Source organism: Protopterus annectens, chromosome 5.part0, assembly GCF_019279795.1.
Source record: "Protopterus annectens isolate FY-2018-M chromosome 5.part0, PAN1.0, whole genome shotgun sequence".
Lineage (NCBI taxonomy): Eukaryota > Metazoa > Chordata > Ceratodontiformes > Protopteridae > Protopterus > Protopterus annectens.
Window position 1 is genome coordinate 1287154913 of NC_056735.1, and position 16730 is coordinate 1287171642.

General features: G+C 37.1%; 1 protein-coding gene across 1 annotated transcript in view; it reads left to right on the forward strand.

Annotated features, from left to right (window-relative positions):
- Positions 1-16730, forward strand: part of LOC122802353 (E3 ubiquitin-protein ligase SH3RF3-like) — a 2381113-nt gene that overhangs the window by 2212306 nt on the left and 152077 nt on the right. The window contains exon 11 of the mRNA XM_044071989.1: positions 15497-15556. Coding sequence (XP_043927924.1) covers positions 15497-15556 — 60 coding nt within the window. The remainder of the gene's footprint in view (positions 1-15496; positions 15557-16730) is intronic.

Consider the following 16730-nt stretch of genomic DNA (forward strand, 5'->3'; position numbering starts at 1 on the left):
TGTCAAGACTAGTTTCAGAGGAAAATGTATTCCATTATAAAATGGAATACCTGGTAAAACTGTTTAAAGAAAAATGTTATCCTATTCAGTTATTACATGCTAAGAAGAATGAAATAATCTGAGGAAGAGATGATAGATTTGTTCCAGTTATAAATGAAATTAAGCCATTTAAGGAGCAAATTCTAGTTTATCTTCTCAGGCTTGGATTTTGGCATATTCCTGGGACATAAGAAATATAAAGGAGGTTAGTAATGGCCATTGGAACACTTAGACCTTCTATGAACACACAAGGGCAGTGATTAGTAGCCACCCTTACTATATTTGCCACTTTAGGCCACCCCCTTCCCCACAAAACACAAACAGTAACACATTGGTGGCTTTACAGTCAGCTTTATTGACATCCATAACATAACATTATAACTGAAAACAACACTATTCAAAACCTTGGCAGCATGATATAATGCCCACCTACACAATACATCTTTGGTACATACCACTCAACTGTCCACATTTTTGCAGAATGTCCAGATTTTTACCTTGAAATTTCAGTCTGTTCCTCATAACATTTTTGGTTGTCTGACAAATCACTGGGATGATTGGAGGAATGAAATGAGTAAATAATATATATTTGAGTTTCAGACTCCATATCCTTTAGAAAAATGCATTTTAATACATACCATGTTATTCTTCCAACTTTCTAAGTTTATAAGAACAATATTTAAAATCTGTCTCTATTTCTGGGCCTTTGTACCCTCATTGTATCAGGGTTTGTCCAGATTTCTTTGGCTAAGAGGTTGAGAAGCATGTCCTTGGATAATCGTGAAACATCTTATTTGACTGAGCAACATGTCAGACTGCTCACCAACCAATCAGTAGCAGTGTCCTAATGCTGACTAACCCCACCCATAGGTACTCAAGCCCATGTGACTCACTGGAAAACAATGTGACAAGGGGGGGCACCCTACTCCCTTGTCCAACTAAGCTAGCCCTTCTTCTGCCCAACCTAACCCACTGACTAAATGTTAGGATGGGAGAGGTAAGCAGTATAAGTCTGTAGTGCTAAAGGGAACAACCCTCTTTTAACATAATCTCATATATGAACCCCCCTCTCATCTCCCCGGTTACACTTATGACTGTAATACTCCCTCTCCTACATGCCAACCTATCCTTTCCTAAATTAATTATATTGTTCAGCTCCCTCTCTTTTCCAACTTAACACAAAAGGCCCACAGACAATTTTGTCTGCTCGGCAAACTACATTTGTCACTTTTGGCTCCCCACAAAACACAAAACCAGTAGCATACCCATGACTTTGTGTTCCACTTTATTATCATCCATAACAGTATTTATTTACTTCATTTATTATTTTATTTATTTAGTTATTTGACATTTGTTAACTAGGTTAGTTCAACTGGGTCAGGAGCCCATTTTCAGTGGAGACCCAAGGAGAAAAGATCCAGTACAACAGAAAAGAACTTAATGGCTTTACATAGTAATCAAGTTTTGAATACAATGAAATAATTTTAATACAGAGATATCTTTCTAATGTAAGGAGACTTAATGTAGAGCAACAATATATTTGAATACAGTGAAATAAGTTTAATACAAAGATATATTTTTAATGCAAAAAATACTTAATATAGAGCTACAACTATGTACATATATAAAAGTAATGAAGACGTTATGGTGTGTGAGTGTAAATTAGGTATTAAGCAGGAGAATTACGAAGAGGTGGAGTGAGGTGCCTGTATAAGGAAGTAGTGGTAATACAAAAGTATGAATGATTAGTTAGGCTCCTGACAGGGGCAGGACTTTGTGTTGAGTAGGTGTAGGCTAAGTTCCTATTTAAAGTGATTAAAGTGAGGGGTGGCTCTTATGTGTGAGGCTTGGGCTACAGTGTATTTATATAGTAGTTTTCCAGCATTTTTTAGGTTTGTAAATATCGAGGAGTTGCAGATTGTATGTACAGAGAGGATGAGTGGGGACTAAGAAGATACAAGGGAGGAGAGGGATGGGCAGGAAGATGGTTTGTATAGTACAGAGTGTGTGATTTTGAATTGTGATAGTAGGAGCTGTTGGGAGAGTTCCATCTATTGAAGAGAGTTCAAGGCAAGACAGTGATGAGAGTTATAAAAAGAGTTACTGGCAAATCTAGCTATTTTGTGATATGTTTAGTTGAGCTTAGATAAAACAGTAGGTTGTATGTTAGCTAGGATTGGGGCAGCACAGAGAAGGGAGGGGAGGTGGAGAGCTTTTATTTATTTATTTATTTATTTGACATTTGTTTACCGAGAATGTCTGACTGGGCCAGAAAGTGCCCATTTTCAGTGGAGTTCTAGTTAGTGCTGAGAAAAGCTCCGCAATCAAAATCTTTCAAAAATCAAGTACAGAAATTTTAAATCATAAAATATTGTGTTACATTACAAAACATAACAGTTAAAAATGTTATAATGAGAAAGATACAGAACATATGTTTCATACTAGAGTGCAATGAAATACAATAACATGAGTTGGAGAAAATATGTGAGGAAAACTCATTAATCATATTATTTGTTACATAGATTAGTATGAGATAAATGAGACCTGAACCAATTCTAATAAGATATTTAAAGAGATACTAGAGATTACATGATTAGAGACAGTGAGGGGAAATTGAGTGATGTCTTAGTATGAGAGATGGTGTTCATATTATGGTTATAGAAGGAAGAAGGATGGATAGAAGGAGATTATAAGAAGAGTGCAGGGTAGGATAGCTTAGGTCAGTATGAAGGAATGAGAAAGAGGTAGAGGAAAGGTCTGCATAGAGAAAGTGGATAAGGTAAGTTAGTGAGAAAAGTATTCATTTAGGGAGGTTAAAAATAGTTCTGGTGGTTAGAGGTAAGGAGTTCCATTTTTCCACTACTGTGTATAGGATAGGTTTTGTCCAGGTGACTTATTCAGTTTATTTTTGGTAGGAAGCTGTTTGCCTTCTGATCTAAGAGTTCTTTTAGGAAAATACATGTAAATTAAAGGGATAAAAGCTGGGCAGGCTAATGGTTTGTGTATGATTTTATGTATTAACCACTTGAAAACAAAAAGTAAACTGCTGAATAAACAAAAATGACACAGGAGCAGCACCAACATGAAACCAAGATGAGATGTTTAATGAATAAACAGCAAACACGACAATGCAGCATGACCGCTGCAAACCACAAGTAAATGAAACAATAAAGCCAGTGTAGTATTTGTGAGGTTCTCTCTCTCATTCCTCTCTGTCCCAGAGAGGTTGAAAACGTTGTCCAAGCTCCCTGTGGCCATGAAAACGTAGAAACCACTTGAAAATGAAAAGTAAACTGCTGAATAAACAAAAACGCCACAGGAGCAGCACCAACGTGAAACCAAGATGAGATGTTTAATGAATAAACAGCAAACATGACAATGCAGCATGACCGCTGCAAACCACAAGTAAATGAAACAATAAAGCCAGTGTAGTATTTGTGAGGTTGACCGCTGCAAACCACAAGTAAATGAAACAATAAAGCCAGTGTAGTATTTGTGAAGTTCCTTCTCTCATTCCTCTCTGTCCCAGAGAGAGGTTGAAAAAGTCATCCCTGTGGCTCCCTGAAAATGTAGAAACCACTTGAAAATGAAAAGTAAACTGCTGAATAAACAAAAACGCCACAGGAGCAGCACCAACGTGAAACCAAGATGAGATGTTTAATGAATAAACAGCAAACATGACAATGCAGCATGACTGCTGCAAACCACAAGTAAATGAAACAATAAAGCCAGTGTAGTATTTGTGAGGTTCCCTCTCTCATCCCTCTCTGTCCCAGAGAGGTTGAAAACGTTGTCCAAGCTCCCTGTGGCTATGAAAACATAGAAACCACTTGAAAATGAAAAGTAAACTGCTGAATAAACAAAAATGCCACAGGAGCAGCACCAATATGAAACCAAGAAGATGAGGTAATTTAATGAATAACAACACAACGACAATGCAGCATGACCGCTGCAAACCACAACAAGTAAATGAAACAATAAAGCCGGCATTTTTGTTTATTCAGCAGTGATTTTAAGTATTGTTATAAGCTGAATGTAGGAGATGTAGAGGCGGAGTTCCAGCAAGCTGAGGGTATGCAGAGCTTTATGGTGACAGGTAAAGGAGAATGAATTAGTAACAAACTTGGAAGATTTGTTGTAGCAGCTTTCAATTTTGTTTTTTAAGGAGGATCATAATTTAGTTAGAACTGGTGCTCAGAAGAGTCTGGAGGGCAGAAGATAGACTTTGGCTAGAGTAATTTTTGTGGTTGTGCTCAAAAAATGTTTGTTTTTGTATAGCATGTCTAATTTTTGATGGGTTTTCTTGATATTGATTTGGATATGGAGGTCAAATTTTCTGTTATGACTCCTCTTAATAGTTTGGTATGGTGGACTAATTCAACTTCAGTGCCATTGCCAAAAAGATTTTGAAAGATGTTTTGTTAGGGGTGTGAATATTGGGGGTAAAGAGGAGGGATTTGGGTTTTGGGGGGCTAAGAGTTGTGCTCTTGTAAGACAGGTTTCATTGGAGATGACAACTTGTTGAATGACTTCATGGAGGCGAGTTAAGGTGTTTGAAGAGCAGATGATGGTAGAGTCATATACATACTGAATCAAGGTGCCTTCACAAGACAATGAATGTAGATTGTTGATAAAAATATTGAATAGCAGAGAGCCAAAGATGGATCCTTGTGTGACTCCTGTGGAAGTGGAAAAGTATGCAGAGATGGATCCTTGCCATTTTACATCTTGTTGCCTTTTGGCATGGTAGCTAAAGAACCATTGAATAAATAAAGATGATAGACCCAGGGTGGAAAGTTGAATGAGACGTTTTCTGTGAGAGACCATGTCAAAGGCTTTTGACAGATCTAGAAATACTTCAGATACAAGTTTTTTAGAGTTGCGAGCTTTATTGACAGTGTCTGTAAATGATAGGAATGCAGTCGAGGTGCTATGGTGTGGCCGAAATCCATGCTGCATATTAGTGATTACCTTATGTTGTAAGAGATAGTGGAGAAATTGTTGATGTATTCATCTTTCAAGAATTTTAGAGAGGGGAGACAGGATGGCCATGGAACAGAAATTTTTAATGTCAGTGAAATTACCTCCTTTATGTAAGGGGATAATGTGTGCCATTTTCCATAAGTTAGAGACACAGGATTCTATTACTGTTCTATTAATGAGTGCTGGTTGGGTGTAATTGCATCTGCAGCTAGATTTAGGTATTCCAGGAGAAGTTGTCAGCTGAGGATGAACAAGGTTTTAGTTTATATAAAAGCTTTTTTATGAGAGTTATAGAAACTGGTCGAAAGGGAAAGTGGGTGGAGTTCTTTGTGTGTGTGTTTGTGTGTGTGTGTGTGTGTGTGTGTGTGTGTGTGTGTGTGTGTGTGTGTGTGTGTGTGTGTGTGTGTGTGTGTGTGTGTGTGTGTGTGTGTGTGTGTGTGTGTGTGTGTGTGTGTGTGTGTGTGTGTGTGTGTGTGTGTGTATCAGAGAGGTTCCAGTTAGGTGAGTTTTGTGAAGGAAATGTGCTAGTGTCTAAGGCAGAGGAAGACAGCTGCATGGAAAGGTGTGTGTTAGGTGAGTTTAAGTTGGTTATGCATTCTGTGAAGTATGTATTGAAACAGGTAGCTGTTTGAAGAGGGGGAATGTGGGGATCGGCTGAGATCCTTTTTTCTACCAGGGTTGATGAGAGAGGACATGGAGGACCAGAAATGTTAAGGTTTATTTTTATGGCTATCTTATAGCTGAGTATAATAAGACCTTTTATTGCTGTTAACTTGTTTCTTGACTTGCTTTCATAGTTGTGTGAATAGTCCCCAATTTTTGTCATTTTTATTCTTTTGCCAGTTAATCCATGCTTTGTCTCTGTCTTTCATTAGGAGTTTACATTGTTTGGTGAGCCATGAGGTATGGCTGTTTTTAACTCTTTTTGTATGTTCTAAGGCAAAGGTGTCAATAATATTTAGAAATGCTGCATTGAAGTATTCATCTGCATCATTTAAGGGGAGTCTTTTTAGGATGGACCAGTTAACCACTTTCAGAGCTTCAGTGAAAGACTCTTTGGAGAAGTTGGAGAGATTATGGGTTAGTTTTGAGCTTATATCTTTGTTAGTCGTGTAATACGCCTATGGGTATAAGCTGGCAGGTGGTCACTTAGTGTACCAGGGAGGTATCTGAGGAGGTAAAATTAGATGTGTTGGTAACCATAATCCAGTCCAGAATAGATTGTTGGGAGTTATTTTTGCCATATCTTGTTGATGTATTAATAAGCTGAGTGAAGCCAAAGAGGTTCATGCAGTTATTTGTTGATTTTGCAGATAAAGACTGACAGTCAATGTTCACATCATCCAGGAAGATAATTTAATTTGTGATTGCATCTGCTATCCAGGTTAGTATGTTTTTAAGTATTGGAATTGCCTGTCCTGGAGGATGTGAGCATAGCAATGCAGATGCCATTAGCTCTATTACGTTTTCTGAATGAGATTAGGATTTCTGCTTTTCCAAAATTTGGGATTGTGCCTGTATAGGGAGTTACTGTGAGCACATTTGGGAACATTATAGCTATTCCACCTGCTTTTTTATGTGTTCTGTCAAGCTTAATAATATTATAACCAGGGGGCAGTATTTCATCATCTTTTAGTTCAGGCTTTAGACATGCCTCCATTATAACTAGCATATCCAGGTTGTATTGAGTTATCCAGGCATGAAAATCTGATTTTGTTGCATATGCTTCTATGGTTTAGAGTGGCTATTTTTAAACATTTAGGATGTATTCTTTGGTTTGGGGTTTAATTAGGACCTGGGTTGAGGTGGCTGTCACAATATTGATATATGGTGAAGGATGATTTATTTATTATAGCATTTTTAGCTGAGATGGGTAGAAGTATTACCTTAACATTGGAACTGACATTCTTAGTATTGGAATGGAGTTGTAGGATATTAGCTTGAAGAGATTTTTGAGTAGCTAGTGGGAAGATGGTTGATAGGAAGTGAGGATGAAGTAATGGTCGAGATGTGCTTATTTATTATTGTTGTGTTTTTCGGCTTATCCCGGTTAGGGGTCGCCACAGCGGAACTCCAGTCCGCTAATGTTCGGTAGTGGATTTTTACGTGCCGAGTTACTAGCCCTGATGCACAACCTTCAACGAAGGCATGCCCATTCATGCATGCCTCCACACAGAAGATGCTCTAGCTGAGAATCGAACGCAACAACGTCTTGCTATGAGGCGACAACGCTACCGCAGCACCACTACCGCGGGTCTTATTATTATTATTATTAATTATTATTATTATTATTACTACTGGTGGTATGTTAGGAACGAGAGGGTGAGGATTAATATGGTGATACAGGAAGGAAATAGCATTTTTAGTGTTGCAAAAACTTGCAGTATGACAAGGTGAGGTAATGAGCAGTGGTGATAGTGGGGGGAATAGGTAGGTTTTGATGGGGAGGGAGCAGACTGAGATTTGAGAAGGAATTTAGAACAGAAGTGGGTGGAGATAGTATAATGATAACAGTTTGTGACTGGATAGTGTAGTTAGGTACAGGATAGGAGGATGAGTAGAGAAGGCAGAGTAAGTGAGGTATAAGTGTAAATGCAGTAGGGGTGGGTGGGAATTTGGGATGGGGAAGGGGAGCGGATTGAACCCCAAGAGTAGCAGAGGTTGAACTGAGTGGGTTGGCCCATGGTGGCATAAGTACCAGTAAAATAATCCGTAAAACTGCAACTTGACAGGAGGTAAGACAAGTCCTGATAATTTTAAAAACAGTAACACAAGCTGATTGCTGTTAACATACACCTAAGTTAACTGCAACAAGCAGTATTGCAGTGACTTTGGCTTGAAATGAGGCTATAGTTGCTGGAAAAACAACTGAGATGAAGGAAGAGCCATTATCAGGTACATCAATGGAATGCAGTTACTCCCCCCACCCACAGATAATTTACCACCAAAAATCAGTGATGTAGAATGTTTATGGATACAAAGACAAGATCTTTGAACTCAATATATTTGATGTGAGTCACAATATTTAATTTTATTGTTATGGGCTTTTATTTCCTTTCCAAGGAAATTTTACATTGCTAGGGTAAAATATGCTAAAGTTTTAATTTAGCTTCACCTTCAGCAGTATAATGTCTGTGGGTGTGGGTGGCGTTGGGGGTGTCCCTCCAGCAGATTCAACACTACAATACAGAATGCAGAAGTGAGATAAAGCAAGATATTTCATTGTTTCTTTTAATTCTTGGAAACTGTCTTACACAGGCTTTAACTGAAGATATTGCTTATTTTGTACTTTTGCAACTGGAGGTGAAACCCCTTGGTAGTGAGATTATGTTAACATTTGTGGCAGCAATTGTGAGACATTCTATATGCTCAGTACACTGGGAGAGAGAGAGAGAGAAAGAGTTTAAATAATTAGTATTGTTTGATGGTTGAACTATATATAAAGTACTGTTTGTCTGTACTCTGCTGCCTTAAGTAGTGTTTGGTCAACATAAGTAGTGCACAATGTTTCACAGTTGTGCATTTCTGCATTATAACCTTTAAAAGGGAAAATAAAGAAGCTAACAGAAGTTATGTCTAGGTATGCAAGTTTGGGATTACTAAAACGGAGGCTTAATGGAGGCTTAGCACAGTATTACAACTTAAAACATAACTTCAAACAACACTTTAGCATCATAACAAAACAACACTATTTTAAACCTTTGTAGTATGATAGAACACCCGCCTATGCAGTGCACAGTTTACTGGGCCATATGGTAGGCCATTCACCAGACAAACAATAGCAGCATTCCAACCCTTACTAACCACAACCACAATTACTCAAGCAGCGTGACATCACTCACTTGACTGACATGAAAGCAATGTAATAAAGGGGGAGCCCTACTCCTTTGTCCAACTGAGCTAGCCCTTCTTCCCAACAGGCTGCCTAGCAGCATGTCCCCACCCCCTTTATCCAAACTCAACCACCCTATCTACCCACTACATCCAGCATAAATAACACCAACTGCACATTGAAACTGTCCAATCCTACATCGCTATGATGAATCCCATCACTGCAAAACCACACAAGATCCCAGTCTGTAAACTTAGTGTTCAAGCACAACACACCCTGATGCACCACCTGATGCACTAGCTACCATATGATTAAGAAATTTCCTTGTAACCTCCAGTGCCTTAAAATTAGACACTGCCTTCCTCACTGACAACTAATCCCTTATAAGCAAAGGAAGGAATCTCTTATTTGATATAATTCTTTTATTTGAGATAATCTCCACATCACTGTCCCCTAAATGTATCACTATACCATCTGGATTACCATATTGCTTGCTTACCTCCTCCAAAACTGACATCAAATTGGCACCATCTCATATCTCTACAACCACACCACTGGACTTGCCACTGTGTTGGATCCAAACCCAAGTTACCACCTCCAGGTCTCACTTCTGATATTTTAGCTGCCCATTAAAGAAAGAGTGTTCTATTATTATTGCCATCCTCTTACTGGAAAAATAAATACAAAATTAGTATTAACATCAATTACAAAACCTTCATTCTACCCTACCTAATATATACAAGGAACAACCTAGAACACTGTCTGACAGCCCACTTAATCAAGTCTACTGACCTGCCTTCCTCTAACAAATCCAATACCTCCTTATCCTGAATGAATGAGTGGCATAACTGTTCCCATTTATACCTTGTACCTCCAAGGCTCTTCTAATCCAACTAACAAATACCCAGGAATCTATCCACTTATCTCAACCATCTTGAAAAACTAACCCATCTAGCTGCTTATAGCAAACCTCCTCCTATGCCTTCCCTCATGCCATTGTGCAGCACCACCTGTCTACCTATGTCCACTTGATCAGTCTTCAGTCTTTGTAACCAAACCAACATACACATTGGTGCAATTTCCACATCACCCCAATACAAACTGTCTAACATTGTACTCACCCAAAAAGCCCCCACAGGTAGCCCACAGGACATAGTCATAAAAAGAATAACTCAACCTATGTAAACCCTCCAACAGAACTGTCAAATATGCTTGCCCAAGGGAAATCTGTTATTATTATTATTCAGCTTGGATTGTACTCTCCTCCATCCTTTCAATATCCTCCATATCATCCAAATCGTTGTAAGAGCCTTAACTTCTAACAACTTATCTGACACTGCCAAGGCTGCCAAATGAACCATAACAGTATGAACTGCATCACTAGACTTCGACCTCTCAACCAAGTACCTAATTACCAACTGAGGTGACCACCTTCTCTCTCCCATTGGCAGACCCAAAACAACATTTTTAAAAACTGCAAAAGCCTTATCATATATCTTCCTGGTTGCTGCAAACTCTGATTGCTGCACTAGTCAACTAGCCATGCTTATCCAATTTCTCATATCACCTCAGGTACTACCAAAGGAGGTAACTTCAAAACCTGTGAAGCTGAGAATGAGCTAGTCTAACCGCCCACCCCCATCACTACCTCAGTTCTTGCCCCATGACTATCTCCACTTCCACCTAATAAGTTAACTCTCCCTTAACCATTTCTAATCCTGCCTACTGTTAACAAAACCAAATGCCTAAATCTTCCAAATCCCTCCTCCCCCAACCCATACAGCTGTCTTTGGACAAATAAGTCTTCTCACCAGCTACATTTCCTGCAGCTGTACAGCTGACTCTTACTAAAGTGACTCACAACTGATTAATAGTTTCCCTGGTCACCACCAGTCATTATAGTGCATTGTTCAGCTCAACTGTAAATGCTGCCAGTTAGTTTGCCCCAAGCAACCTCACTGTCAATTCAAAATGATACTGCCCTGTAGTTTTGCTGTGTGGCAAAATGTTGGCAATGCCGCATACTGTCCAGCTGAAGAAGACTTTATTTTCTGGTTTTTTTTTTTTTTTTTCATTTTTCTTGATTGATACTTAGCAATAAGTCTCCATGTATATAATTTTGAATTGTTTTGAAGTAAGTAATGTTAGCATTTGTTTTAAGGAGATGGAATTCCATCTGAGAAATTGTGTTATCGTTGTGAATTTCATCATACATTTACATCATTATGCTTCCATTCGAATATTATGTTTAGAATTATTAGGATATTTGGCACCAGACTGATATCTGACACTATGTATTTCATATCAGACCAGTGAATCAGTCATGTTTTTTCTGGATTTGTTTTTGATATTATGTTCATTGGGAAGGAGATTTTTATGTCATGTTGGCTGATTTCTAAACTTAAAAGAGTAGTTTGTAAAGGAGACTGATTTTATTTTTCATGATAAATGAAATTCGGTAGACAACCATTCAAAGAGGCATCTCCATTTTGTAGCAAAAGAAGTAAATAATCAGGATTTTGGGTGAGTCTACCTAGCCTATCTAACTTTGAGGCAATCCACTCCCAATTTACTAGTTAGCAAGGATCCAAAGTGTAGAGGTCAAATGATGAGGAAATGGCTGGGAGAAGCCCCCATACAACCTATGCATGGTGCTAATACCCTACACCCCTTGAAGGTGACGCTGTTAATTCCAGTGTCTTTTAAACATGAAGAAAAGGAAAATCTCCAAAAGTGAAAGGAATTACTGCTGACGCACACTTGGAGAAACTGTGCTGGCAATGTTTCTTATGGAAAACAGTTGTCGTGTAGGTTAGCACTGATGTGCTGAACCCAGTCAGCTGAGTCCTCATCCAGTAAGAACTTGCCAGTGGCTTTTTGTTTCTTAGAAAATAAAAGTAGTTAGAAACTACCTTTATAATCTCCTTTACTGTGCAGTCATGCCTCTCAACCTCTTAGAGCAAGACATCTGGACAAAGCCATAAATAATTTTGAAATATTGTTCTTTGAAACTTAGAAGACTTATAGAATAACAGGTTTTGCATTAGCATGAATTTTCTGAAAGGTACGGAGTCTAAAACTCAAATATCTATCATTATTTACTGACTTCAATCTTCAATGATTTGTGAATGATTTTCTAGAAAACCACAATTTTGTGAAAAATGGACCAAAAATATAAGGCAAAAATATGGACATTCTGCAAAAATCTGCACAGTTGAGAAGTATGTGTGCACATCATTGTTCAACACTGTGTTTGGTTTCAGTGGAAGTAAAAAAAAAACAAAACTACATAGGATTCAGCTTCATATGGTCTTAGGTTAAACTAAAATGCTACTACGCTACAAATATATATTTGTGAAGGAAAAAGCTGGTATTAATTGTTTTACATTTTACTGTACGTTTCTCTAGATGGCAACTGATACCACTGACATGTTCTTTCCTTACCAAATTAAAGCTGTTTTCCTTGAGGTACTTCACCTTTCTTCTAGAAACACTTGCAAAGGACTGATATGCGTTAACAAAAACATCAACCTACTTAGGTATTTTTGAGGTCAGTGAGGCAGGCATTCTGACTTTAAATACATCCCATAATGCTACTTTAAAGCACTTTTAGCTGCAAGTCTTAAGTTACCCAGTAACATAAGAAAACAGTGATACCTTGAAATGTCATAAGACTGCATACTAGTTTTTCTTTTAGTGTATATGTATCAGATTTGTTTCTGGCACTGAAAAGTGTGTTTAAATGCGTACACTTTATGAGCCATGTTGAAATGCTAAGGGCAAGCATATTTATTTTTCTCAGAACACATAATTAATATAAAGTCGCAATGCTTTAGGTAAAGTGATTACACTTAACTCTTCCCTGGGCCTGTGTGGAAAAAATGCTTTATACCCAGATGGACTTCCCTGGTCAACAAATGAAAATAAAATAATATGTGAAAACAGGGTATCTTAATCTTAAATTCATTCAAAAATCTTACCGTTCCAGAATCCAAAGCCATAGTTTGAAGCCATGAATTAGTAGTGAAGAACATCGAGATTTGAGGGATATAACTCTACTAACAGGAGACTGAGGATGGCTTGCTTTCTGAATAGTAGTTTACTCACCCTTTCTACAGTAATGATTATTTTAAGGCTTTAAGATTATATTGCTCTGAACATCATTAGACTGTCAAGGGAGATTTGCTGGTATTGTTTCAAGTTTGTCAGCAGCAGAATTACAGACCGTGGACTCTCTGACATATTCAAGCTATAACAGATTATTGGGGAAGGCAGCAACATACTGAAACAGTGACAAGGTCTCCATTTGTTTTTCTGAAAATATCACGCCAAGTGATTATACTAGCAAAGTCATTTATTTGTATAGGTGAAACACTGAAATAACATTGCTAAAGACCTTTGGTATATTTTATAAAAAAAAAGGTAATCAAATTTGTGTTTTTAAAAGATGAAATATTGACATGTGCAATCTCCTATTACTGTAGTACCCTGAAACACACGCACACACATGCACATATGTACACTATATATTTTTATATATATATATATATATATATATATATATATATATATATATATATATATATATATATATATATATACAGAGAGAGAGAGTATATATATATATATATATATATATATATATATATATATGTGTGTGTGTGTGTGTGAGTGCATATGTATTGCATGTACAGATTAAAAAAAAAAATATATATATATATATATATATATATATATATATATATATATATATATATAGTTTACTATGAAAATGTCGAACGCTAAATGGTCGAACATGAATTGGTTGAAATCACTATCTGCAGGAATTAAAAAAGTTGAAACTGTTTTAGTCGAAACTCATAATGTCGAATTGCCCATTTCTCCACTGTAGTGCAATCTCGGAGTTGGTATATATAAGTAGGGGGGTGTGGGGGCACAGCCCCCCCTGCAAAATAGTAGAGCTGGGCTAATTATTTTTCAATTAAATGATTTTCGACATTATTCACTTTCAATGTTGTGAATTTTTGACATTATATTTCAACCAAATAACCATTAGACCTTATTGCATTCGACATTTCCATAGTAAATATATATATATATATATATATATATATATATATATATATATATATATATATAGGCATGCAGTCTCATAGACTAAATAATATGTGTGCATAACCTTTAAGGAATTTTCACTTTTAACTGTTGTATGTACCATATATAAGAAGCATGTATCACATAGTCAATATCCTGCACAGAGATACAGTTTGGGATATGTACTGATGAATCTGGATGTCTGCAACTGTTCTCTATTTTGTTTTTTATCATCCTGATAATTTCATATGTTAACACGTACATGTATTTCTTGCCTGCTCCATCATTTAAATATGTATTCAGTCATCTATTTATTTATTTGATTCACATAACAAATACAGCTGTATAATACACGTTTCAGAAAATTAAAAGGAGCAGAAGAGAATAATTAACAAGAGTTGCAGTTTTATAGCATAAAGTAGAACTAATGCTACAAAACCAAGTTATTCCAGTCCCAGTCATCTGGCAGTTAGTGCAGATGATTAATGCTGATCTGTGCTATTAATGGGTTGCTTCCTGTAGTTCCCAGGATAGGTGTGATTCCTTCTTCCTCAGTTTACCTGCTGTGAAACAATGAGCAGGGCACCTGACCTGACAATACTCTTGGGATGCTCCTTAAAACGGATTCCTTTGTCCAGTGGGCTGACAAGGTTAACAAATGAATAAAGTAAAAGAAAAAAAAAATACTTGGTGGGTGTAAGGCCATATTACAGTTTTAATTCAGTTTCACCAGAAATATGAGAATACATCCTAAAGTTATCAGTTGGACATACAGTTATTTTTTTTTCAGCTATACTTCATAAGTCACTTTACAAGCTTTGACTGGTGTTTATTACAGGCTGAAATGCATAGATTGCTTGGGTGCAGCTAATGAACTAGCTTGTGCCTTTACTACAGCTGCACTTCTGCTAATAAGTGAGCTTGTTGAATATGAACAAAGTTCCCAGGGTTTGTTGATTTATTTTGAACATGGCAGGTCAAGTGTTCCGTATTTAAAGTCTGTACATCAACAATGCACTTCTGAAGAATTCTGGAAAGCACTATAGAAAAGTTATAAGCATGAGGGGGATGAGTAAATTAAGGGTCCAGGCCAGGCATGGGCAGTTTTCATACTTGAGGAGCATAAACGTGAGGGTACAGGTTAGCAAAGGCATGAGACGATAATATTTTCTTTTAGATGGTTGCATTTGCCTGCCGTCTGTAACAGTTTCTTATTTGCATGCCTTCCTTACATTGGATGCCTATGCAGCATGCTTACCTGCATTGCAGGTATACAGTCCATATTACAATTGTTCATAGCACCTGCAACTTCTTCTTGAGAGTTTCCAAACTCTGATATTCTTTGTGTAATGTACGAAGCCTCCTCTTCATTCACTGACTGTTTTGCTGTTTATTGCTTTACTGTTGATGTGTTTCAGTTTTCTTTGCTTCAGATCAGTTACACTTCTGTAAACGTAGGATGTTATAATGAACTCCAGTCCGTGTTCTGCCTGGTGCATAGGTTTTGTTAATTCCATGTTTATTTCATTTTGTTTTATTTCTGTCCAGGATTTCTGGACTGCTGTGCTTGCAAAAATGGAAGGAAGTTTGTTTGGAGTCTGCAAAGATGTAAGTCTTCTTAAGTGTTTCTTATTATTTTTTCTGTTTCATTACTGCGAGACTGTATTTTCTTTGAGCATATTCTAGGTCTGGTCTAAACTGTAATTCTAATAATTTTCTGCATTGCCTCTTGTTGTTACCTAGTAAAGTTATATTACATTTTTGAAATTTACGTTGCTTTTATGTGTTCTTGCTCCTGTTCTTATCTTTTAGCACATATTGCTCCACTGTCTGTGATATCCTGAATGCAGTGTTAAAAAGAAAATCCTAAAAATATGTCATCACTTTGTTTTAGTAGCTAAACCCCCTAGAAAAGTCATTTATTCTGGTGGAGGTGCAGCAGGGGTTGATAGAGGGTTGGGCTATCTCCAGGATACCTGATATGGGTACATTGTGAGCAGTTCTAACTTAATTTAGGATGACAAGTAACCAAATGGTACAGAATATCTGTCAGTGAAATGCATACGAAACACCCTCTGAATTCTTAACAGAGACTCATTAGTGGTTTATTGCAGACAGATGTGATGCTAGAATTTGGAAAACAGTCTAAAAATGGATTTAGTATTTCTGTCAGTTGACTTTTTAATGATAATGTTAGTGGTGGATATAGTTAAACAATGCTAGTTCAAATGTTAGTGACTATACAATTCAGTGGTGGATACAGTTAAACAGTGCAAGTTCATATATTAGTGACTGTACAATTAATTGATAGACATAGTTAAAGAGTACTCATTTAAATGTTAGTGACTTTACAATTCAGTGGTGGATACCAGTTAAACAGTGTTCTGTGTTAGTTCAGATGTTAATGACTGTACAATTCAGTGGTAGATATAGTTAAACAATGCTAGTTCAAATGTTAGTGACTGTACAATTCAGTGTTGGATACAGTTAAATAATACTCAATTAAATGTTAGCAACTGTACGAGTCAAGGATAGATGCAGTTAAACAGCACCAGTCTGAACTTTTGTCACTGTACAAGTAAGGAGTGGCTATAGCTAAACAGTACTTGTTTAAATATTAGTAACTGTGGATGTACTTAAACAGTATTCATTTAAACTTTTGTGACTTTACAGCTCTGTGGTGGCTCTCTATAAACATAACTCATTTAAATGTTAGTGACTGTACAAGTCAGACTGTCCACAGCTAGTAGGGTTTGGCTTTATTGCTTTGAATGTACCAATA